Consider the following 25,888-nt stretch of genomic DNA (forward strand, 5'->3'; position numbering starts at 1 on the left):
AAGAAGATACCTACACATAGCTACCAAACAGCTGGATATGAGCATGTCCCAGGGCATGAAAGTTGAAAAAGCCTCTGACAAATTAAAAGATGCAATATTAATAATATATAAATACAGAAAAAGTACCAAGAAAGCTTGGAGCACATGCTGGATAGCAGATTCTGCTGATCCTGACCTCTTCATATTACTCTCAAAAGTCTTCAGATTATATTCAATATTATATTCAATATTGTAACTCTTCAAAAATAAGGTCAGCACATATGATCTTAACAAATAAATTATGTTAAGGGGGTCCCCATAACACATGTGGCTGTCCTGGGGCACATGTTAGGATTTTACTATGTTACATACATAAGCCATGTTAAGATTCGGGCATTGAGGAGTTTGATCTTTTGGAACATAATAAATATCAAACAATATTAAGAAGATAAATTTATCAATCACGGACTATAAGAACTGAGAACATTTTGTGACTAAAAGATAGCAAACTTTTTAAAATAAAGCTCAACATACTACCCGATTCAGGAAATCTCTATCTGCTGAAACTCCTAGGAAAAGAGACATTATGTATCCTCTTTTTGGACTTTTGGACTCAGTTTAATAACAAAAGGGATAAAAGCCTTCAGAGGATAAAGGATGCTTCTGAAATGCTAACACTGATGTGTATTTTTTCCTTTTATCAGCCTGCAGTTGACCTTCAAAGTGGAGCATCAGAGTATTTTTATTCCTAAAACTGGAATAAGAAATTACTACAAAATTTAATTTCAGTTGGTATATAGCCTATTACATTTTACAGCTCACGTCACTAAACACGGGGAGCAGTCTTAGTAAGTGGCAGCATTACAGAAGGCTTGATTTTTAATCATCACAAAAGCAAAGAACTGCAACAAAATTGCAATAGCTGACACTTTTTTTCAGCTGTGCTCACCTTAAGTGTAAGACAAAATGCATATCGTGAAAGAGATCATTTCACACACTCCTTTTGGGATTCAGCTGGTTTTGTTACTTTCTTGATTAAAAACAATTAAATCTTCATTCTGTATCTTTTCAAAATTATAGGTGAAACTTTGCTACTTTACACTGAGTACAGAGGCAAGGCCAAAGTTTAATCAGCCATGGCTAACTGAAGCACTGCTGGCTTATAATCAGATGCTAAAAAGAACAGATGGCTTAACCAAATTTCATTTGCTATTTTATTTATCCTTACACTGCCCCTTTATCATACAAATACTAAACATTTATATAGTTAGAAGAAAAGACAATGTTTAGATCTAGTTTCTGAGCTAATCTGACAAATAATCATCAATTCTGAGATGCAAAATAAATCACTTAAGTAGGACTCCAGATCACTGTTTTTTTTCTGACCTAGTCTGGGATGGAAACAGCAGAGACTGCATTAGAAATTATAGTACTCACTAATGCTTGCCAGCTCAGTAGTTGATGGCAGTAATTCTGCATCGGTGATTGTTTGGAGAAAAAAAACCCTGTACAATAAAAAACCCCCATCATCTCCAACTGCATGAAAAAGCAAGGAATTTCTTAAAAGTAAATTCAAGCACTGAAATCTGGCAGTCTTCTATTTTCAAGATGCTTCTCAGTGCTCAACAGGGAATGATGACATCTGCAATATGTTTGATTACTTCTTCTGATCATTTATTCATTGCAAGATACAGGCTTGATCATCTCCACATTATCGTCTTAGCAGTGTTCATGGGATCAGACCATTTTCTCTGATACTGTAGATCTCATCACCATAAAATTAAAACTTCTGAAGACTTTGCAGTATTGTTTTGGCACTCTGTCAGAATAACTCCTGCTGTCACCCTTCTTAGGAGACTTGACTCGAAGTAAAATTATTGCTGGGCAAGAGCCTGCAGTGCTACAAATTAGGTCATTAATTGTAAAGTAAGTTCAAACCCTGTGATTTGGCAAAGACAGTTTTGGATAATTAGACTCAGTGCAGTTTTGGAGTCTCCTTTTTTAGGAACATATCATGAATCATATTCTTAAGCATAAAATGCTGCATTTTATCTACACAGATTTTAGAAATATATTTCTCAGTATTCTGTAAAGATGCTGTAGCTTTACTGAGTTGACTCCAGAGAACCTCATAAAAAATTAGGTGCAGAGCCTGATTCATTCTTTAAATGGTCACTGACTATTTAAGTTTTCATATTTTGAAAATATAACTATGTCTTTTAATATAAGATGAATATATGTTAATTTTCTAATAATTTTTCACATTATATGATATGCATATATGTAGATTTCTGCAAAATAGCAGTTTTAGATTCAAAGAACATCTCCAAGATTACCTGTGTCTGAACCCCTTTAATTTGTCTAGTCACTTAAGCATAACAGAACACAGAATGGAGCTCATAAATTCCATTCTTTATATATTTGTACTCCAATTCATTTAAATGCTCCCTGTTGAAAACATCAGTCAACTCATGACACAGCCTCAACAAACAACTGACGTTACATTTAACGCCAAGTACTCATAAATGAAAACTAAACAGATGTAAGTGTGGTGATGCAAACACACTATTGTTTCTCAGATAGTTTAGGCACAACATGAAAGGTAAATCAAAAAATGCTTTTGTATGACTACATTTCATTTGGTCTTCTTGGCCTACATGTGCACTTAATTTAAGATATTCACCTCTGATGCTTACATGATTAGAGAATATGCAAGATTATTATTACACTATAAGTGGAATATAAGTACCACTGCACTGTTACTGGAAGTCTGTATGCTCTCAGTTCTGTCGACACCTGACAAGTTTCAGTGAAATGGCTCAGCAAAGAACAACTTCAGGACTTTTCTGTTGGGGGGGTTGATGGGGAAAGAATAAATGGTACATCCCAATTGTGTTTCCTCTTCCTTTGTCAGTCAGCCTCATATCATTCAGGAAAATGGATAATTCTGTGTGATTCAGAGCATTTACACTGCAACAACATCTCACAGACCTCTACCACTACATAAAGAAACAATGAAATATTATAAAGTCTGTAATTCAGCAACCAAATGTTTGGGGATGGGGGAAGTGTTCAAAATTCACATTCAACAGAAAAGAACAAAGAAAATTAAATTCACTTTCTCATACCAAGAGTTTATCCAGCCCAATAGCAAGATTCTGTAGCCAGTCCTCCTTGAGACTTTCATCTGTTTTCACAGTTGTGGAGGAAAACACACATCATAAAGAGTACACACATAAAACGAGGCCAAAGGAACAATCTATCAGTTGCTCAGTGGGTTGTTCTGATATATAATTGATAAAAAGCAGGACAAAACAGGTTATAAAAGCAGCATAGAAGAACTGAATTTTCTTTAAAAAAAATGTGGCCGCTCTTGGTTCTTGTAGGTGCTGCAGCTGTTTCTGCTCACCTGCAGGATCTTGCCTTTGATAGGTAAGAACAGACATCAGGTTTTATATCTGCACAAATTCTTTTGCATGAGCAAAAGCCTTACCTGTTTCAAATTCAATCTTTTTCTCTCCTTTCAGGCAAAAGGTGTTTCGTGTGATTCTGCAGAATGATGAGCAGGTGGAAATAATCAAATCCCTTAGCAACAACATGCAGGTAAAGAACATGGGGAAAGGGCTATATTGTATTTGAAATGAACGTTTCTTTTTGTTCAACTAACATATATCTTAGTAAAAAAAAAAAAAAGCATGCAACTGAATGAATCAAGACTACTACTGAATCAAGACCTAATCTTGAGACCATTCAAGTCAGCTGAAGTGTTTATTCAGAAAGAATAGGACAAGGTAATAAAGCTAGAGCAGTACAAATACATTCCAATACCTTCCTAGAAAGCCTGGTGACCCCAGTCCAAACATCAAAGTGTCCACCAGAATTTATTAATAGAATGAGTTAATCTGAAAAGCTGTGTTCAGTGTGGTGTGCTGTCAAGAACGCATTAGATAAAACATGGCAATTCCAGCTACCAGAACTTTTACCATTACAGGCAAAACATTTTGCTCATGTAAATAATATAAAAATCCCTACTCCCAACAAATTAACTTTTTTTTGACCTCTAGTCTCTCATGTCATCTTTTCTTCTTTGACTTTCCTTTAAAGCTTCCTTTCTCTCCAACCAAGCTGCATGTTTCTTACTGACCTTGAAGTAAATATATGATGACAAAATGACATGAGAAAAACAATAAAGACAGCAAATGTGTTTTCAATATTTCTCCTCAGCTTTGATGTTGCAAAATAGCTGTTGGTGAAAAAGACACCATTATCTGTAGGATAAAAGGATGGTATTTTTAACAAAGTACAGATGTGAAGAACTATCATCAACAGGCTATTATAGCATGCTGGAACAGTATTCTGCAGAACTATATACTATTGCAACGATGCTAACAATATTAAGAAAATTAATATACCATGCTGGCTTTTAACTGTGCAGTATAAACGGATTGTTTGTTTTCTTTTAAGCAAAGAAAGGACCCTTGAACTACCATTGGTACACAAAGCAATCAGTCAGGACTGATGTAGTAGTATATCCTGGAGAGCCATCTCACTTAAAGACATATAGTTCATGAATATGCCCATTGGCCCCAATTTTCTTTGCAATCATGAGATGAAAGGCTGAAAAGTCATTAGGTTGACAAGCCAGCTTTGCTTTCATTGGCCTTTAATAAGGCACTAAATCCTGAGGTCTGCAAGCTGACTTCATCAAAAATATGTCAAATAGTAATAGCACTGTCATTTTTCCACCCAGAACTAAACACTTTATAAAGATAAGGGTTCCTTATACTGACTTTAGTGAACTGAGTCTTATAGGCATTCATGGAGACAAGTCTTTCCCAGCTGATTTATGTAAAATATTCACATAGCATCCCTCTGCTACTGAGTAAGGAACCCACTTTTGTCTAATGCTTATATGCAAAAAACCTCCAAAGAAATATGTCCAAAGAATGAATGATGCTGTAAATATAGTTATACTCACAAGTCTGTATGCACTCAGATGCTACAGAATACTTCCCATTTGTGAAACTGTCACTGTCATTTGCAGAACTCTGCCACATAAATTGCAGGGCCTAATAAAATCTTCTTAATCTATTTCCAGTTAAAACGTAGGTTGGTGGTTTTGGCAAGCAAGATTGGATCACTGTAACAGGATATGAATGAAATTCAGTATATTGATCACAGTTAACATCACCATCACACATATGTCCACCTAAAAATAACAGTCATACGTATGTATTTATTTGTTTATGCATTCTTTTGTTCTTCTTTTAGGTTGACTTTTGGCAGCCAGACTCTGTCACACTGGTAAGGCCAAAAATGCAAGTGGATTTCCGAGTTGAAGCTGACAAGTCTTTTGAGGTTGAAGATCTTTTGAAAGAAAATGGAGTGGAGTATAAGTAAGTTTGTTTTCACTACTGTATTTTGAGTAGAAGGAAATTAAATACTGGGGAAAATGTGTCAGCTGATCTCTCTGTCACAAACTTCATCGCACCTGTGGATGCTTCTTCTGGGTTCAGCTTTCCCACAGCTGGTCAAATGAACTGTAACAGCTCTGCTTAAGGGGTGAGGTAAAATGTTGGTAGAGGTAACAGAGAGGAAGCAAAGACTTGCTACCAGGAATTTCCCAGAAGTGAAAGCTCATTGCAGTAGACAAAGCTGGACTAAAGGAGGGAAAAAAGATTTCTCACTAAAGACAAAATGCAGCAAAGGTCTAGAAAGAGCCAGAAAGTGCACCAGGTGGCTTTGCATGATAGTATCAGGGAACTGAAGCCAGAAAATTATGAGCCCCAGGGGCCACAATGAGGGGCTCCCCACTGAGTTCTCTAAGCTGCAGAACAGCTTGTGACAAAGGGAGTACAGCTACCAGGTGAAGGACTAAGACAGTGTGGACAACAGATTCCCAGGACAGCCTTGGGCTCACTCAAGCAGATACATGGCAAGGATTTTCCAGTGAGAGAGCTCTTAATTGGCTTAAACATTTCACAAGTATATTATCCAGAAGTAAAAGAGCTCTGAGTTTCCATGACTGAATACAACTGTAGCCTAAGTGGAGGAACTAGATCACACTGCCACATTAAACAACCCTGAGAACAAAAGCATTGTAGTGAGTAGCACTAATCAGAACATAAGGAGAAAAGAGCAGGACCAGCCAACTGCTTCTACTTTATGTCTTCCAGTTAAGCTTTAATCATAGATAAGAAGGTAGCTTTGGGCTAGAGTGGAGGGGAGTTGTCTGTCTTCATTCTTCTTCTAGCTCCACCTGAGCATTGCAGATTGGCTCCGCCCAGCTTGATTATCAGGCTTCTTCAGTAGGTAATGGATATTTTGTCTATATCATGTATCCAGACACTGAAAGTCAGTGTTACTCAATCAAATTCTCATGACTTCATTTAGCTGAATGGAGAGTTTTTGTCTCTCAGCTCCACTGTTGCTGCCACCAGACCAAACTCCTTCGCTGGACACAACACAGTTCTCATGAAACATGGCTTTTACAGTCTGCTAAATCTGAGGATAATCCATCCCTAAACTTACTGGCCTCCTGTTAACCATGTCTTATTTGGATGCCACTGGGGGAACAGAATCTAAATACACTCTAGAAGAAATAATTTTTAATAATATCACATCCCACATAGAGCACAGGAATCCAGTTTCAGTGGAATTTCCTTTTTGGCTAAGCAGGAGTTACTGTACATATATTAGTTTTTCCTGTAATATTCATGAACTCCCTTAGGTCCATGCACAAATCTTTTGATTGCAGCAAAGGCCATAATGTCTGGATGGTGTCCCTGACAAATTTGAGTGGAGCGTCCTTGTGACAACCCAAGCTGTTACAATTCTTTTGAAGTGCAGCTGCAGTGCCATGACATCATGTCAATGTAGGCATCTGCACTGTTTGTTCTGAAGGCTGGTGGTGTCTCTCAAACTGGCCTCCTGCTCTTGCTTCTATCCAAATCACAAGTGATCAAGGACATATCAGTAAGATTTGTAAGAATGTTAAGACAAGCACTGTTAAAACAAGAGGACTTCAGTTTTTTGATAGCTAAGGCTGAAATATGAGCAAAAGGTCATCAAGAGTATGCTCGACAGTGAGCTGTGCCTTTGTGTCAGCCCCAGAGAAAAATGAACAGTAGAGCTCCAACCTAACCAGGGAGGATACTAGGGTTTTCTTGCCATTGTGTGTTCTACTTTAACAGACCAACTCACATGCAGTAAAGTAGCTTAGAGGATGGATAATGCTACCTGCAATAGAGCTATTAAACCACACTTAAACTTTGGAAGCTTGTCTTCCTAAAGTTTAGGAACTAAACTTTAGTTTAGTCTTCCTTACCAAACTGTTCCCATCCAGGAGGTTTGTTAGTATGGGAGTAAGTAGGCAGGTGGTACTTAGGAGGAACCTATTGCTCCCTGGTCATTCTGGTGGGAAGGCTGAGACACAACATAAGTTGAAACTTGAACCTAATGTATCTTATTTGCAAATGCATAAATCAAACGCCCCACATTTCACTTCACAATCTATGTGGCTTTGCTGCCAGGAAGATCCTGAAATGTCTACCTGCTGCTTACTCCCTGTTAGCAACTTTTATGTTTCTCTTTACACTTTTCATGGTGCCTTATTGCAGAGTTCTGATCGACAACCTGCAGGCTGCACTGGATGCCCAATTTGACAGCAAAGCTCGTACCACTGGACACAGCTATGAAAAGTACAACAACTGGGAAATGGTAAAGTCTAGAAGTTTACCATTTTATCAATCCCTTTAGTCAAAATGGCTTCTGATATGCTTCCAGCTTTTTTCCCTTTTCTGTTGCATCCATTAATATAACTCCTTTTCCAAACTCTCCTTCCTCTTTTTCTTTATTTCTCATTACTTGGGTAATCCCCCTACACCTATTTCCTCTATTTCTGCTCCCAGGGCTGCAAAGAAACTATCAGAAATCCAACGACCAGCCTGATGTGCTTCACTACTAATTTGTTTTTTCCTTTTTGCTCCTTCTCTCATCTCCTCTGCTAAAACATCTGATTTCTTTCCCTGCCCCAGTTCTAGCTCTTCATCTTCCATGAGTCTCACCTCCTCCCTGCTTTTTTCACAGCCATGCTTATTTTTCCTGTCACGTAATCTTGACCATGTCACTCTTCACATCTTTGCAGTGGCCCCTTATCATCCACTGCATCACAGTTCTTAAACTTAAAAGTACAACAATTTCCCTTTCAAGTGTTCCCTTGCAAAAATATTTAATTTTTGTGACAATCATTGCCCACTAAGAAGCTGTTACATTTTCAGACAAGAAAATGTATTTCCTCTCCAGGTGGTATCTATAGAACATATACAGAAGTAATCAATTTTCTTCCACAACAACTTTGAAAGTTATGATGAATAAAAGCCATACACTGAAAACATTACAACATATAGAAGATTTAAGGCATTCAATCTATTTAACTTAATGAGAAAAAGTTTTTTTTTGTTAAGAGAGTTTTAGGGGTGAGAAGGTTAGAAATATATAGGATCAGCATTCAAAGGGTATTGTAATACAGTAGCCATAGTCCAATGACAGGTTTAGAGAAATTCGTACTAGATAATCTTAGTTCAGACATATAGCTCTAGTACAAGTTGTAATTAATTCTTGGAAATCTACAAACTGTATTAAATATTAGGTCAAGTTAGATGCTCTGGCTTAAAGTCTGTGAATTAATTAGCCTGGATATGAGGAACAGAGGCAAATGTAAATTTAACCTCCTTACTAAACAGATAGTTGCTTGGACTGCTGATATTGCTGCTCAGAACCCAGACCTTGTCTCTCGCAGTGTAATTGGGGAAACATACGAAGGACGGTCAATTTACCTTCTCAAAGTAAGTGCTTAGATTTCTTTGTGCCAGGCTTCTTCTCTATTAACCTCCCAATATTCCGATGTCTATTAAACCCCCAATGATGCTAAGCTAGTATTATATGTTTTGCAGAAAATATAACACCTTTTAAAAGGAGCATAATGAATTATTAGAAGTTCAGACATATAAATCCAATCAAACTCGTAAGAGCTGTTTGAATGATCATCTACCTTTATGTTCTCTCCATCTGTTGTTTGTAAACACATTTACTCTGAAAGGAACTATAAATGTCAGTCTTTCTAGCAATAGGGAACAAATTCTTTTGTATCTCCATGAAATGTAATTCTCTGCTGGTTTTGGTTGGGGTAGCATTAATTTTCTTCATAGTAGCCGGTATGGAACTATGTTTTGGATTTGTGCTGGAAACAGTGTTGATAATTCAGAGGTCTTTTAGTTATTGCTGAGCAGTGCTTACACAATCAAGGCCTTTTCTGTTCTTCACACCATCCTGCCAGCAAGCAGCCTGAGAGTGCATAATAAGTTGAGAGGAAACACAATCAGGACAGCTGACACCAACTGACCAAATGGATATTCCATACCATACGGTATCATGCTCAGGGGGAAGGTTAGCTAGGGGGGTGGCTGCTCAGGGACTGGATGGGCAATTGTTTTCATTTGCATCACTTGTCTTCCTTGGGACTTATGGCTCTCTCATTGTTTTGTTTTGTTTTGTTTTTTTAATTTCCATTATTAAATTGTCCTTAACTCAACCCACATGTTTTCTCATTTTTACCCTTCCAATTCTCTCTTCCCTTATCCTGCCTCGGAGGGAGTGAGTGAGGGGCTGCATGGTGCTTAGTTGTTGGCTGGGGTTAAACCATGGCTATTTTTTTGGTGTAACTCTTGTGAATAAATAAGGTGCAATGACTTAAATAAAGGTGAAAGGATAAAGATTACTTGCCCAAAATTGCATAAGCATTTATAATAATCATTCAAGCAAACAAGAGCAGCTCTTAGAGACAGTACAATAAGTCAACAGTGCAGAATAATCAAATAATAGTGGAAAAAGCATCTCTAAATTAATAAAAATTGAATTATTAAGAATCTATTGTTTTAGCTCAAATATCATGGTCAGCTAGAGATAGAGCATCCTGTAGGTTTCAATTTAATCAAGGAATGCTGTATTTGTATAAAGTTTGACTTTTTAGGTCAGGAAGCTGACTGACTTTTCTGCATATGAATTATTTTATTTAATACCTGTTTGGTTTTGCTGTTGTTGTTTTGTTTTTTGTTTTGTTTTCTAGGTGGGAAAAAGTGGTCCAAATAAGAAGGCCATCTTTATTGATTGTGGTTTCCATGCAAGAGAGTGGATCACACCTGCTTTCTGCCAGTGGTTTGTGAAAGAAGTCAGTAAGCTTAATGATGAAAAAACAATTTTAAAAATGCAACTGTGTTTAAAAAAGAATCTGAAGTGAGCAGCAGGAGCTGAGGCCACTGCAGATTGACTTTTTACCTCTAAATACCTATCTGCACATCATATAGTTAGGGTGTATCTGCTTAAACCAGATCTTAATGGTTGGACTTCTAATCTTTCAGTAGCTTAAGACTACCTAAAAGTATGTGTAAGAGACAAGCAAACAGGTCAAATAACACTATAAACATAGGTATGTTTTCTATATAGTCATAAGGAGTAGAGTTTGCTGTACTATATCCTGCAACCAGCTTTATTCTGTAAGGCAACAGAGAGGGTGGAAACCTGCCCTCAGCTAAGCCCAGAGTGCACTGAGCAAATGTACCCAAAAGTGGAGGAAGACTATAGATGAAGCTTCCTAAACTTCACTCAGGAAGAGAGAAATGCATACACATCCCTTTGAGCTGCCACTCCAAGCTGCATGGAATGGTGAAACCATATCTAGGACAGAACTGCACAGGTAAAAGTACCTTCACTTCAAGCTGGGATAGTTTAGGCCTTGAATTAAGCAATTTTATCTCTTCTGTCTTTTCCTTCTCCTCACCACCAACTTAAAGCAGGTGGTGAGGAGAGATTGGTTTTGTAGAAAAAAAACAAGCATGCTGCATGGTTTTTTCTACAAAGAAGAGGTATATTCCCCCTTAGCAGGGGGAGATCAACCAACTTAGCAGAACAGTTATCTGACTGAATCTCAAATTATTTAAGAATTACTGCCTGAATAGTGAAAAAAAACCCAAAAACAACACCTACTAAAAGAACCCCAAACAAACAACAAACCCAGAAACAGCAGCTTGGATTTAAAACCTAAGCAAAGGAAAGCCAAATTATATGAGTGAGCCATGCTGGCAGAGGCATTTACTGGTGGCAAGTATAATCTCAGTCTTATCAGCTAGCCATGCGGTTTTGTGTAGGGAGCAGTGGAAATTGAAAGTGACATCTCAGTGGAGTCAATGGGAATGTGATTTCATTATCTCCTAATAAGGCTGCAGACAGTATGTGCTAACATTTTTCTCTTAGCAATTCACGTCACTACAACTGTCATTTTCACTGTCTGGTCACTTAATTCATGGGCATACCTGACACCAGCAGTGGCTCTGCTCAGTGCATCCAAGTGTGGATAGGCAGAAATGCTTTAAAAGTGCAGTCCTCTGAGCGTCATCAACGGTTCACTTGGGTTTGCTTCTAGACATAAAAGTAAAAAAAAAAAACGCCATAGAAAAACATGAGCGGGGTGGGTTGTCATGTATCTTCCCCCAAAACCAAGCAGGAAACAAACAAACCAAAACCAGGAAAAAGTAAGTTCTAGTGATCTAAAACAGCTTTTCTAGATTCTACATATGTCCTTCCCATTTGCTAGTGACAGGACAAAAGATGCCTTTCTCCATTGCATTGCTCCCTGTGCTGTCCTTTATGTCTGTGTAAAAGAAACAGAGCAAATTTCCATTATCATTGCATGCTCCCTCGACACCAATATAAATCTGCAAACAAGCATATAAACGTTGGGCCATGAATAATCATGATATGCAGGTTATGGCAAGAGTTATGGTTGTTATTTGATGTATGTGTCCAGAAAAGCACAGAGACAAATCTGTCTCCTTATGAATATGTGCATCCACAGCATTATGACTGGTAATGTGTAAGGATGTTCTTTGGAAATATTCTCTATAATTTTGGTTACTGCTAAAAATTTTCTGCAACACAGATATAGAAAATCGTTTTTTCCTTGTCACATAAATTAAATCCAAACCTTTAAGGTGACAGGATGTAGAGAGAATATATGGACAGAAACTTTGCTCTGTAAAAAAGAAACTAATAGACAAAAAATCTCTTTCCAGTGATTTTTATCCTGCTCAAAATCAGCACTGCTTTACCATATAATTTATCTATGGGAATGAGATGGCTTTCTAAGAGCAGTGTGGTTTGAGTCAGTATAAATCGGTTAAATATATGTAATACCAGAGAGCTGCCATCTCATGTGGCAGAGTGACCTGGATGACTTTGACCACCACATTCATTAATTCCCAATTCAGACCCAGGCCTTTAAATCACATAGAAGAAACAGCTCTATGAAGGCACCATCAGCTTTTTCTACTTTTCTCCAACTAGGCTGTTGAGACCTATGGAAAAGATACCGTCCTGACCACACTTCTCAACAGCTTGGACTTCTATATTTTGCCTGTTGTTAACATTGATGGTTATGTTTACACTTGGACAAATGTAAGTACATTCTTCTTTCTCAAGAGGATTATTGCCGCAAAAGCCGACTGTTAGAATGCTTTCTTAGTTTTGATCTGTGCTTCACTGTTCTATTTCAGAACCGCATGTGGAGAAAGACACGCTCTAAAAATGCTCACAGCCTTTGCATTGGGACAGATCTCAACAGGAATTTTAATGCTGGCTGGTGCAGTAAGTGTCTCCTAACAAAAGCTGCAAATGATCACAGGTGAAATAACCAAGATACTTAATTACGGATTTTCCCTACCCTATGGTTTGTCCAGCTCAAGCTTGAGTGAAAACTGCCAGTATAGCATTGTAAAGTAGCTTGTATCCAATTTTTGAAGTAGTCCTGGGCAAAAAACAGACTTTGGTTATTACTAGCATCATTGGTATGGCTACTTCTATGAACATATATATACACACAAATGTGCATACATACACATACACACAAGTCTACACACACATATACATGTATATATATGCACACACACTTCTATGAGTTCAGAACAGAAACCAAAATAGTTTTCTTTTAGTTGGTTTCACTAGGTGGAGAGGAGTCTCTTTTGAGTGGTTTCACTTGGTTGTCTCCTGGAAGCACCTGAGTAAAGGGGGAGATACCTTAAGTACTGAAGCAAATCAATATCCCAAATCACTTACATAACACAGGGCCTTACATCAATATACCTGTTCTTCCAACTATGCACTCTATACAGGGCATATTTATTCAATGCTGTCATGTTGCCCAGGGTCTTAACTATGCAATAAAATATCCTTTCTGATACGGCATGTGTGTCAGTAGGATTTCCAAGGCTTATCTACAAAACATGACTCTCCTAACAACAAAATTTTGTCATTAAATACTTAATAAATTCAACTTTCTTCCCAGCAATTGGGGCCTCAGACAGCCCCTGTGATTCCACTTACTGTGGCTCTGAACCTGAGTCTGAAAACGAAACCAAAGCTTTGGCTGATTTTATTCGTGAACATCTTTCGACAATCAAGGCATACTTGACGATTCACTCGTATTCCCAGATGCTACTGTTTCCTTATTCATATACTTACAGTTTACCATCGAACTATGAGGAACTGGTAAGTCTTTCTTTGTCATTTTGACATAATGAAAAGAACAAGTAAAAAAAACAACACTTACTATTAAGGTCCATTTAACTTCAAGCAGTTCCTTTAACATCTGGAAAGAATCTGTATTGCCAGGTTTTGAAAATACTTCAGTCTTTCACAGCAAGAACAAGGGAAAACCATGATGGCTTCAAGATAGTTCAAGCACAGGACAAATTTAAGAGACTTACTTAATTTCCACATACACAATGAATTTGCCACAAGGTCAGGTCTGTCTTCCAGTCATGCTATACAGAAATCTACTATATGCTGTGCAGCACTGCTTCCTCTTGATTCAAGAGGTGGCTGTGTATGTAGCTTTAATACATTACATAGAAGAATTATGCCCTGTAAGTCAAGCTAACAGCTTGAGAGACTGTAATAACTGTGAAATGACTTGCACTGGTATCCTTAAGACCTGATAAGGATCTCTGTTTACCACTTCCTACCCAACCTTAGTTCTCACTGAAGTAAAATAGTGAAACTCCTGTTGATACAAGTTCAGGACAACGATGCACTTTTTGTCAGGAGTATAACTAAAAACAGATTATAAAACAGCTAGTTTAAGAACAGTTAGGTAAAATGTTTCAGTTCTGAGGCCTTTCTAAATAGGCCTTGATTCAAACACACCTTTCATTTGGAAGAAGAAAGGATGAATGTGGTGTTTTAAAGAACAACTCTTTTATTCATCCTAGAGAAAGGCCACGCTCTAATGCCATTTAAGTAAGATAACGGTCTGGAGAAAATATATATATATATATATATGTGTGTGTGTGGTGGGGTTTTTTTATCCTTAAAAAACAGAATGTCTATAAAAGTTGTGGACATTTTATAAGGCCAGAAATCAACAATGAATAATAAAATTACTTCATTTCTCTGGCATATTAGCAATTAGAAGCTGTTGGCAGGGAAAACAACATAGCAAGACAAAACAAACAAGTCTTGATTCCTCCTCTTTCCTGGATGTTGCCAGAAAAGTCCAAGGCAACAACACAGTGTGTTGATCTGCTGTGCAGGTTTGACAGATTTATGAGTGCTCCCAAGTAGATATCTTGATACTGAAGCACAAATACAAACTGGAGCCAACAGTGAAGTTTCTTGCTACATTTTTTTTTTTACAGATGAAAAGAGAGGATTAAATTAAGATGAAATTTTGCTTTCTTAACTTATATTTGAGAAATTTTTAAATTGTAATTAATCCAGGGAACTGTAGTAATTTCTTGTCTTCAATTTTACAAAAGCTTCACAGTTTACACATTTCAGTTCAGTCTACAGTAATAAAATAACACAAAACTCTTGAAGCTGCTTTGTTGTCAATATCACAAAGTTCCCATGTGTTAAACATTTGCATGACATTCTGCCCAATTTTTTGAATCACTAGCAAATGTGATGAAACATAACTAGAAGTACAGCACATTTCTCACGGTATTAAATGAAAAAAGTTTACATTGACAGCTCATTGTTAAAACAAATCTTAACAATGAGAAAGAACCTATGTGCTTTGCAAAGTTTCCAAATTCTTTTCTTAAATTAAAATTTCAAACTAGCAATATTCTATTCTAATACTTTCTAGAATCATAGAATAGTTAGGGTTGGAAAGGACCTCAAGATCAATTAGTTCCAATCCCCCTGCCATGGGCAGGGACACCTCACACTAAACCATATCACCCAAGGCTCCGTCCAACCTGGCCTTGAACACTGCCAGCGATGGAGCATTCACAACCTCCCTGGGCAACCCATTCCAGTACCTCACCACCCTCACAGTAAAGAATTTCTTCCTTATATCCAGTCTAAACCTCTGCTGTTTAAGTTTCAACCCGTTACCCCTTGTCCTATCACTACAGTCCCTAATGAATAGTCCCTCACCACCATCCCTGTAGGCCCCCTTCACATACTGGAAGGCTGCTATGAGGTCTCCACGCAGCCTTCTCTTCTCCAGGCTGAACAGCTCCAACTTTCTCAGCCTGTCTTCATATGGGAGGTGCTCCAGTCCCCTGATCATCCTCGTGGCCCTCCTCTGGACTTATTCCAACAGTTCCGTGTCCTTTTTATGTTGAGGACACCAGAACTGCACACAATACTCCAAGTGAGGTCTCACAAGAGCAGAGTAGAGGGGTAGAATCACCTCCTTTGACCTGCTGGTCACGCTTCTTTTGATGCAGCCCAGAATATGGTTGGCTTTCTGGGCTGTAAGGGCACACTGAAGCTGGCTCATGTTCATTTTCTCATTGACCAACACCCCCAAGTCCTTCTCCACAGGGCTGCTCTGAATTTCCTTTTTGCCCAACCTGTAGCTGTGCCTGGGATTGCTCCGACCCAGGTGTAGGACCTTGCACTTGGCATGGTTAAACTTCATGAGGCTGGCATCAGCCCACCTCACAAGTGTGTCAAGGTCCCTCTATACACAGTAAGATTTAGTGAATCACCCATACTAAGACCCATACTAAGGTTCTACAACTGTTATCAATAACAACTCTCTTTTCCTGCCATAGAAGACAATTCTGCTGTACCATTCACCATTAAAAAAATAGAGCTCAGGAATGCAGGCTATATATGTCTCTACAACTATTTAATTTCACTTTTAAAGTTAGTCTTTCCAACATCACTTTATCCTATATTTTAAAAGAGGCAAACTAATCTCAAAGGGAGTTCCATTATTTTCTACTACAAGGTAATTACAAATCTCACAACCACAATAAGGTGACCTTATGGGTGTTTTTCATGTGTTAATTGAGGAGAAATATTTCTTCTATTGGTGATCCCAACAAAAAGACAGCAGGATCACAGAGCTGTTCAACTTGTGCAGTATTTGATTTTAACATGGGAAGACTTCTTGCCAAAAATCCTTCTTTTGGAGCATGAGATCAGAACACCACCCAAACAACACTGTTTGTAGTTGGTATAATTAAAGAGAAAGGGCATAATTCATTTCTGTGTCAGTCCATTAAATAGAAAGACTGATTTCAACAGGCTCTGGGTCAGGTTCGAAAGGGCAGCTTTTCAGGTTACATTAAATAACTAAAACATATTCATTTAAGCTGCAACTAAAGAAAATTTAAGATTTTCAAATAACAATTGTACTTGCTTGAAATGAGACAGCTACAAAAAGAAGTATTATTTTGTATGCCAAATGTTGTGTTTCATGACTAAAAGTTCTGTCTAGATTCAGAATTTAGAAATATGCTGAAGAATGAGAATCTCAAATTCTAACAGAAATCATTTGAGCAAATAAAGGATCATAAATAATTTTTCTATTGAGGAAACAAAATTTAGAATGCTATTATCTTATCACAGATATTATTTTTACCCTGACAGATTTAATAAATTAAAGGAAATATAGTTGTGATTTCTTATCTTTTTCAGTGAGCAACTGGACATGTGTTTAAAGGAAAACCTCACATGTCTGCTTATCATTAACAAGATTTTGTTTCATTGTATTTAATTAAAGGTAGCACGATAGCATGGGGCTTAAGCTGCACTCCAGTGTCTGAGATAAAGAAGGGCACAAAAACTGGGTAATTTCATATTGAAGACACTAAGTCTGCAGAAGAGAAAGATCTAGCAAATGCTTGTTAACTTCCTTTCCTGCAAGCGAACTGAATAGCATGTCCTTGGGGCTCAAAAGATTTTTTCTGTTCACAGCTTCAAGAAATCACCAGAAAATATAAAAACATTCTGGATTTGGTTTCTCAAGTAGAACAGGGCTCTCTGAGAATCCCAAACATGCTTTATGTTCCTCTGCATTGCCATAGCAAATCAGAACAACCTCTAGCTTACTTGGTGTGGGGGATTAGAACTAGCCCTCAACCACCTCCAGCCTTGGGGTGTAAAACATAATGAAAGTCATGTATGTCTCTTCCTTTCCACAACTTCCCACTCTTCTTAGATGCAAGAGGATCTCTCAGGATTTAAACCCCACAGCTCCCAAGGATTTTCCTAAAACTTTTCTCCCTTTATTCGGGGTTGTCATTTCCCACCCCTGTCCCAGGGGTGTTGCACAAAACTTTCACTGTTATCCAAACAATACTTGAACAACAAAAACACCCAACACAGGAAAATCTAGGTCAGGAATTTCTCAGAAGTTACACAATATTCTTGTGATGACACCCTGAAAGAAATATGTACTCCTTTTGGTGAATCACATTTTGCCTGCTTCATAATCCCTTGACTCATTCTTTACTATACCCTGGAGTGTTACCCTGCACACAGAACACACAGTTGAATCCATTTCCTACAGAGAACAGAAGCATTAGATTTTTTAAATTAAAAAAACGTACTTGGAAAGACCAGCATCTCTCCACACCTCAAAAATATTATTTTCATCTTTATTTTACTATCCCACATTTTCGTCCTCTTGCAATAAGATACTCTGCATTTAATAGCACTTGCCATAAGCAGTTCATTTAATTGTATTTTTAATTGGTTCATATTCTGGCCTTAGCTTCCTATTAGGTCACCCTATGCTTTCCTCATTTTCACCAGACAAATCTAGCTTTATAATTTCTTGTTTGTATTTAAATTGGATTTGAACTATAGTTTGATAGAGCAGAGGAATGTGCATTGTGCCCTTCCTTCCTTTCCGGGTTCAGTTCCACCTCTCAGTTAAATAACAAATGTACATACAAAACACATGTCTGAAGCCAGCTCATCCTCATTGTCAGATTAAAGTATGTGTATTATTTTACTTGGCAATCTGCAGAATATTGATTTAATCCCATAATAATTTTCTAGACACAATATTTCAGCTTGTATTATTTTAATGCATACTGGCCACATTGTTTATTATTTCAGCTCACCAAAATTCACCTTTCGCATAAGGTTGGTCTATCATTTCATTTCCTCTTGAATGCTTAAAATAGGATATGGTAGAAAGCTGAGATATGCCCAGAGTCTGTACAGCCTGCAGAAAGACTGAATTTCAAATACATTGCAGAACTTCCTGATTATCAGTCTGATTACTTAACCTGATACCTTGGAGCAAAGTCCTAAATGTGTTTTAAGACATATGATGACCAGATGGTAAGAATTTTTGAAGAGCAAAAATCCTAAGAGATTCAAACATACCAGTGAAAAGTTACAACCTATGCTTTTGTTGTATCTGTGCTGTTGCAAACTCCTGTGATTACAGTACTTTTTATAAGTACTGTAATCACAGAACTTATAAAGTTGACTTTAACAATATTGTTAAAGTCAACTGAGAAGTGCAACAAACAGGAAAGTGGGCAGAAAAGCATCATTTGGAATTGGTTTCACAGCTCCTCCACCAAATGTACCACAACAGATGTCCACAACAGAACTGTTCTGTACTGACAGTCTTACAGTTGCGAAAAGGATGGGGTTTAGTAGTAGCATCTTTCAGATGCAGCTCATGTATGAATCTGGCTGAAAGACAGCAGTCTCCAAAGAGGTGTAGGGCACAATCACCTTAAGTCACACTGGAAAGCCTCTAACATGGGATTGCTTTCTTAAGCACTGTGAGACTGCCACAGAGAAACAGACTTGCGAATAAAAAAGAAGTTTCATACTAAAGTCCTCCACTTGGCTGGATTCCCTGGACTCCTGGGGGACATGCTAAACTATGAGCAACAACAGAATAGTGAACTAAATTACACATCAGTCATGGACGCTTTGGAGAGGAGTCCGTTTTTTTTGGCAAAACAAGAAGCCTCAGAAGTTTAGCTTCAACTTTGCAAATACCACATTTTTAGATTTTCCTTGAGGGTCACTTAAATAGCATATGAGAGCAAGGTAAACTGAAAATACAGTTTTCAGCCTTGGGCAAACCAGTTTGCAGTCCAGGAAGCGGAGAGAGCAAGGGATCCAGTCAATCAGTAAAGAGGCTTCTCCAGAGCACTGTCAGACTATGAGGGCAAAGAGAGTTGTTCATATGCAGCAGCTGCATAATCAACATCCCTGAAGTGTTTCTAATCAGCCACAATATGCTGGCAAACCTAGCCTGACGATACAAAAGTAAAATGAGGGAGATGTTCCCAAAAAAGTTACCAATTAACATACAGTTAGCCTGATAATTCATGTTTAGTTCAAAACTCCAGATGTAGTGAGAGAAGCTAGAAACATATCCTTCATTAAAGGCTAATAACTGAAAAAATAGGTTTAAAGGTTGTGAATTATGTAAGATAATGGCAACTAAGCACACAACTCTGCTGTCTCACTGGCCCATGCACTCTGTACAAAAGATAAATACTAGTAATTGCTGCGTAAACAGATGCATGATCTGTTCAGGGAACACTACCTTCTACTGCAATAACCAGCTTACCAGTTCTGCTGCAAGTCAGACCTTGAAAAGCCATTTCTGTCCCCAGTTACAAGGTATTAATTTGGAGTTATTTCTAGGACTTCAGGGCACCAGTTGTTTCTCTGCTACTATAACTCTCAGCAAAATTTTTCTTGTAACAGAGGGATTCTTAACAGTAAAAAAACCACCCAAACCAACAACCAAATAAACTCCAAGCAAACCACAATAATTCCATTAAGCCAGTTGTGCAGAGATCTAGAAAATCACTCAGCTGCAAAGAGTATCTTCAAAGGTCAAAAAGATAATGAGGTTTTTCCTTGCAGCTGTATTCCAAATAACACAGAGGCTTCAAAATCCTAACTACTTTTCAAAGGCTAACTATCACTATCCCTTTTAAGAAATGTTGGGCATTACTTATATACATCTCCATAAATCTCCATATTACTTCTTTGTATGGATGATTTGCAGTAATTGTGCTATCTTAAAACAAAAAACCAATGAATTTTTTTCCTCATATTTTGAATTATGCTCACAAGTATTTACTTACTTTTTATTATTATTGCTGGTTTAGATTACATTATTATTAGTAAGAGGTTGCTTTAGTTCTAAAGCTGAAGTATTTTTTTTTTACTTTTAGGTTTTAGACTATTAAACTATTAGGGAAGCAAATGTAAGTCACTTAAAGAAAGAAAAATCAGATACCAGAACTTCTGATAAAGTTTCATTTCTTGATGAAGTCATAAATGTTCAGTCATGCTTTTCACTTAGAGAGGGTCATTTAAAATACCACCTTGCTCTCCAACCTGGAGAGCTTCAGGAAGTTGTTTATTTGGATTCCAGGCTCTTACTAGCTGGAAATCTCAACTGCTCTTTCTACAAATTTATCTTTTTACAATTTCCTGGCCAATAATAAAAAATCCCTCAGGTAAAAAGTTTTCCTGATATACTTTTTCTGGTATCTCTTCTGGTATGATTTAAAGCCATCATCTAGCAACTGAGTGAAAGGAATGCCCTGTTCTTCCCAAACAGCAACTCTGGTATTCTATTGTCCCTACCACACGTTTTACTAAAGAGAAAGCAAACCCTAGTCACCAACAGATCCATACATAGTATCAGACTATCTTTCCAAATTTAATTTCCACTTTGCATATATTTGAAAAGAGAAAGAATCAGTTGACATTTAAAAAATTTACTGTTGAATGAAAATTTGACTTAATCTCAGCTGCTGATTAAATGTATATATTATAAACAAAAGATGACTGAAGAAAACATGGTGTTACTAACAGATAGCCACTACAATTCCCTCAGTGTCTGCTAAAAATTATTATTGATTTTAGAAAAATCAGCTTGTTAAGGAATTTAAAAAGCCAACCAACCAACATTGGAGAGTGCTCAGCTCCCCCAGTTGCTCTGAAACCATGCTTATGAAATGCAAGGCAATGACATTCGTGCTACAGTTGCTTATGTTTGGACAATGGGGAGGTCAGGAACCAAGCCTCACCTTCAGGTGCAGCCAGTGTTACAGGAGGAACACTGTAACACTGTTAAAAGCTTCAAATAGTCTTTGGTCTGCCTTGTTTAAATATTATTAACATGCTAAATGACTATAAATTCCTACTCCTAATTCCTATGGGATCAAACTTCTATAATTCTAAAATGTTCAAAATCCAGTATTTGGGTATGGGGAAACATTTGCAGTTCTGCACTGAAGTAGGCTAATGCAAACATATTTTGATGCTCTTCTGTAGAAGCTGAAAAGCTCTCTCGCTTAACTAAGATTTTCTAAACACATCTTCAGGAGTTCAGAGGAACACTTGCAACATACAGATGAACAGAGAATATTTTATGATTTATCTTCCACTGGGAAGTAAGCCAAAGTATAACCTACAGAGAAAGACGTGCTTGAGGATATCCTGGAATAGTGAGCCATTCAGCTGCAAGCTATAAAGAAAGATATGGCAACCCATTGCTTATTCTTATATTGAACATCTGCTTTCAAAAATCATTCATATTTATCATCTGTTAGTAATAGTTTTCATGTTTTATTACCAACATGCTGTATAATGAAGAACTTGAAAAGCCACATGATCCAAAGAAAAGTCTGTAATTTTCCTTAATGCAAACATACAAAGCTTTACAGTACTACTGATGGGCATGATCCAGCCCTCACTGAAATCAGTGGGAGCTGAGGGAGTCCCTGTGCACAGGAAATGAATTTAAATTAATGAGACTACATATGGTTCCAGGGTAATTTATGCCTTTTCTGGCTGTTAATATTTATAAGACCTTAATCTGCTTCCACTTGTATCAGAGTTCAACTTCACTGACTAAGCTGACTCTAAATTTATAGCTGCATGAATAGAAAGAAAAGAAAGGTTGTTGTACGTTTGTAATGTAATGTATCAAGTTATTACTATTCTCTAAGATTCTCGTATCTCTCAATAAGATTCCTTATTTAGTTTTAATCTTGTACAAGTTTCTTCTAAGTATAGAAAATCCTTTCACCTATTGTCCCCTTACCTATCCAAATGCTGCTGGACTATGCAGCAGGCTGTTGCATTAGTGGAGCAATACACTGAGCGGACTATCCTTCATTAAAGCCTGAGGAATGAGCTCTCTACTGAGAAGCTCTTTTCGCAACAGGACAAGTTGTGCCTTGTCAGCTACTGACATCTAGTCATATCAAGAGGTGAAACAGTTTTCAAATAAACACTTCCAAGCATGGGTTTTCAGTATACTCAATACACCTGCTTAGATTCACTCAAACAGCTTCTGAAAATCTGCATTTATCATTCTGTTTCTATAGGAATCCATTGCTCGTGCTGCAACCGAACAGCTGACCAGTCTGTATAATACCAAATATACATATGGCCCAGGAGCTGCAACAATCTGTAAGTAATACCCATCTATATTAAGTGCTAAGACTACTAAATGCAGTTGCAGTTTTCTGGTGATTCTTGTTCCTCTTCCTTTTTGCTTCACATGAATATACTCAGAGGAATGTATGGCATTTGTCATTTCTAAAATACGAGATGATATATTCCTTAAGGATCCCAGGGAACGTGTGACCCCTGAAAGATAAAGTGATGTGGTAAAGCGTGTAGGAATTCATGTGCACAGCATGAATTCCTAAAGCACACACAGCTTAGATTTAAACATAAAAGTCTGAGATTTTCTGCATTTCCAGTATCTCCAAGTCAAAGTGAAAAGATTATGTGAATCCCAAAGAATGGCTTTGATCACTCTAGCAACACAGATAATTATTTCATTTACTCTGCATTACAGTCTGAGAAATGCACTAATTACAATTTCATTCTTCTGCCTTTCTTGGGAACTCAACTGTTAGGATCTGGCCCTTGCAGTGTCAAAATGCGAGCTGAGGTTGCCACATCTAGATTTCTGGAACCTTATCTTCTATATCTAAGATTTCTTCATTTACTTAAATATGGAAAGTAATCTCTTTTCCATATTTCTTTTTCCTAAATTTTTAAAACCTGTAAAAAACATTTTCTCCCAGTTTTTAGAATATTTATGGAGATTGCTCCTTTAAGAAAGTTTTGGTGATGCTTAGGAATTCTGGAGGCTCCTTCCTTAGTGAAAGAGACTGCCTTCATTGTTCCAAAGTACTGGAAAGGGAGGATACCATTTGTCTAGCAGAAAGGATGGAGCTGGTGCCAGGATCCACAGTTCTTTACAGATCTGTATGAACCTCTGATCTGTATGACCTACTCAGTGAGAGGGTATTTGCTTCTGATACCTAATATTTCTAAACAACCCCATGCAAGTCTGCCATTCTCCTGTTCCTTACACTTTTCTCCCATGGTCTCCCCACAATATTAACAAGGACGAGCAGTTTAGCTTGTTTATATTTGGTTGCACTATCAGCCGAAACAAAACTCACAAATAGCCTAAAATCACAAAAACTTTTCTATGAGCAGGAGAAATCGATCAATTCACCCAATATTCCTGTATGTATTTCTGGTTACGTGACTTGACTCCAAAGTATATCCCATTTAAATGTGAAGCCACACTTTTCCAGTTAAGCTTTATTTTATTTCTTTATCAACAGATCCTGCTGCAGGGGGCTCCGATGACTGGGCTTACAATCAAGGCATCAAGTACTCTTTCACTTTTGAGCTCCGAGACACTGGTAGATATGGTTTTGTTCTCCCTGAATCTCAGATAAAGCCAACCTGTGAAGAGACTTTACTGGCTGTTAAATATATTGCCAATTATGTTCTTGAGCACTTGTATTAGAATGGAGTTCTAAAATCTATTAAAGAAGGCTTTATTCAAAGATGCCTTCCTTTGTATTCTTCCCTAACAATAGGATTTTATTTTATTTCTCATTACTTAATGTTCTTATTCATATCCTCAGTCCATCATAGGTCAACAGAAGTTTGTCATGAGAAATAATATCTCTTTTATTAAGGCAACTGATATAGTTGTGGGGGGGGGGGGGTAAAAGAAAGAACATAAGAAGCTTAATCAACTTAAGGTAAAGGTTGCCTTAATGATTAAAATTATCTTTACACACAACATATGGGCAGAGCACTAAAACTTATACAGCCTGAATGCCAAACAAAATGAAATCAGCTAGGTTATTCACATAAATGTGCTTTCATCCAACCATTTACTGCCTTAATGGCAACTGTAGTAAGGGAAAGTTCACATCACATAGTTTTAAAATTATGTTAGCTCTCGTGAATTTTCTCAAAACCTATCCTCAATCTGCCCCATCCCTGAAACCTATTTTGGAGCTGAGGTCACTGCCAGTCTGATCTGAATTCAGTGCTGAAGCTTATAGTTACTGTTAGTTCTAAAGACCAAGACTTGACACAAATCATGCTATAAAATACCCAGCATTTCTGGCTCTCACACTCACTACAGTAGCATCTCTCAAAATATTCTCAGAGTCCTGGTACTTCCTGGGGTCCCACATGTTCCTGCTGTCATGAGTGGAAGAATTATAAACAGCCGTGAAGGCTAAGTCTGGTGATAAATTATTAACTGTTTCTTTTGTGAGAAACTGCAAAGAATTATCCCCTCCGATCAATTTTCTGTACAGTTAATGTGGTTCTGAGTGGGTCAGAGTAAGAGTGATGAACAGCCACTCTGGGCAGCTTTCTTATGCAGCTGCAGAGAATGTGTTTAATGCTGTTTAGAGCTTAGCTAATACAGGACACACTCTGCAGAAACACAGAACACGGCTATCTCCCTGCCATTGCTGGAAGCTCTGAACAGAGATTTCCGCTGTCTGTTGACACTCCTGGAATTAGCACTGCTTCTGGCAGGTCCCTAGCTGGTGCACCCAGCATAGCCCATGAAATGCATCTTATAGAGAAAGTGGTTCTCCCAAGAAAATCACCAAATTTAGACCTTTCAAAAACTATGTGTTCTCCTTTTTTGCCCCTTCTCTGTGGAGGGAAACTGAAAGACAAGGTCCAATTTAAAATTACACTTTCATTTATGTATAAGAAAAAGAAAGGAACGCATCCACTAGCCCACTCCAATTAGCCAAGCAGCACTCAGATTAAATTAGTACTCACACATGACTGATCCATCTGGTTTTGATCACTGGTGAAACTCAACCCATGTGTGAAAGTAGCACATACCAGTAAAAAGACATGTCATAATGGTTTGCAACAGAAGTGAGGGGAAGGGTAATCAGTATTACTGAAAACAGCACAGGACACAGGCAGCACATACCCACCAGAGCCAAACATGTCACAGAGGGCAGGAAAATAAACTACCTGGAATATAAAATATTTTGGTTAATTTTAACCAAGTACTACACCACCCAGGGACTATCCTGACTGTATTATTTGGGAAAGTATCGCAGGCCTCACACTGAGTGCAAGGTGAATTGTTTATACTCAGCACCACTGACTACTAGGAAGGCTCTTTGTAACACTGCAGGCAACCAAACACACAGTTACAAATACAGTAGAGTGGTAGGTCACAGCACCCAGCAGCTCCAATGATGTTAGGGTTACCCCAGTTAACTTCAAACTGTTACTCCAAGGC

At 37.7% G+C, this 25,888-nt stretch overlaps 1 protein-coding gene across 1 annotated transcript; it reads left to right on the forward strand.

Moving 5' to 3' along the window:
• The first annotated feature begins 3,249 nt into the window (after positions 1-3,249).
• On the forward strand, positions 3,250-24,156 carry CPB1 (carboxypeptidase B1). Its single transcript, XM_005147019.3, has 11 exons — positions 3,250-3,411; positions 3,507-3,582; positions 5,251-5,375; positions 7,599-7,698; positions 8,724-8,825; positions 10,106-10,207; positions 12,379-12,489; positions 12,588-12,678; positions 13,376-13,578; positions 22,668-22,752; positions 23,931-24,156. Exons 1-11 carry the CDS (start codon positions 3,341-3,343, stop codon positions 24,116-24,118), a joined length of 1,254 nt encoding a protein of 417 aa, XP_005147076.2. The 5' UTR covers positions 3,250-3,340; the 3' UTR covers positions 24,119-24,156.
• The last annotated feature ends 1,732 nt before the right edge of the window (positions 24,157-25,888 follow it).

Source organism: Melopsittacus undulatus, chromosome 6 (assembly GCF_012275295.1).
Source record: "Melopsittacus undulatus isolate bMelUnd1 chromosome 6, bMelUnd1.mat.Z, whole genome shotgun sequence".
Lineage (NCBI taxonomy): Eukaryota > Metazoa > Chordata > Aves > Psittaciformes > Psittaculidae > Melopsittacus > Melopsittacus undulatus.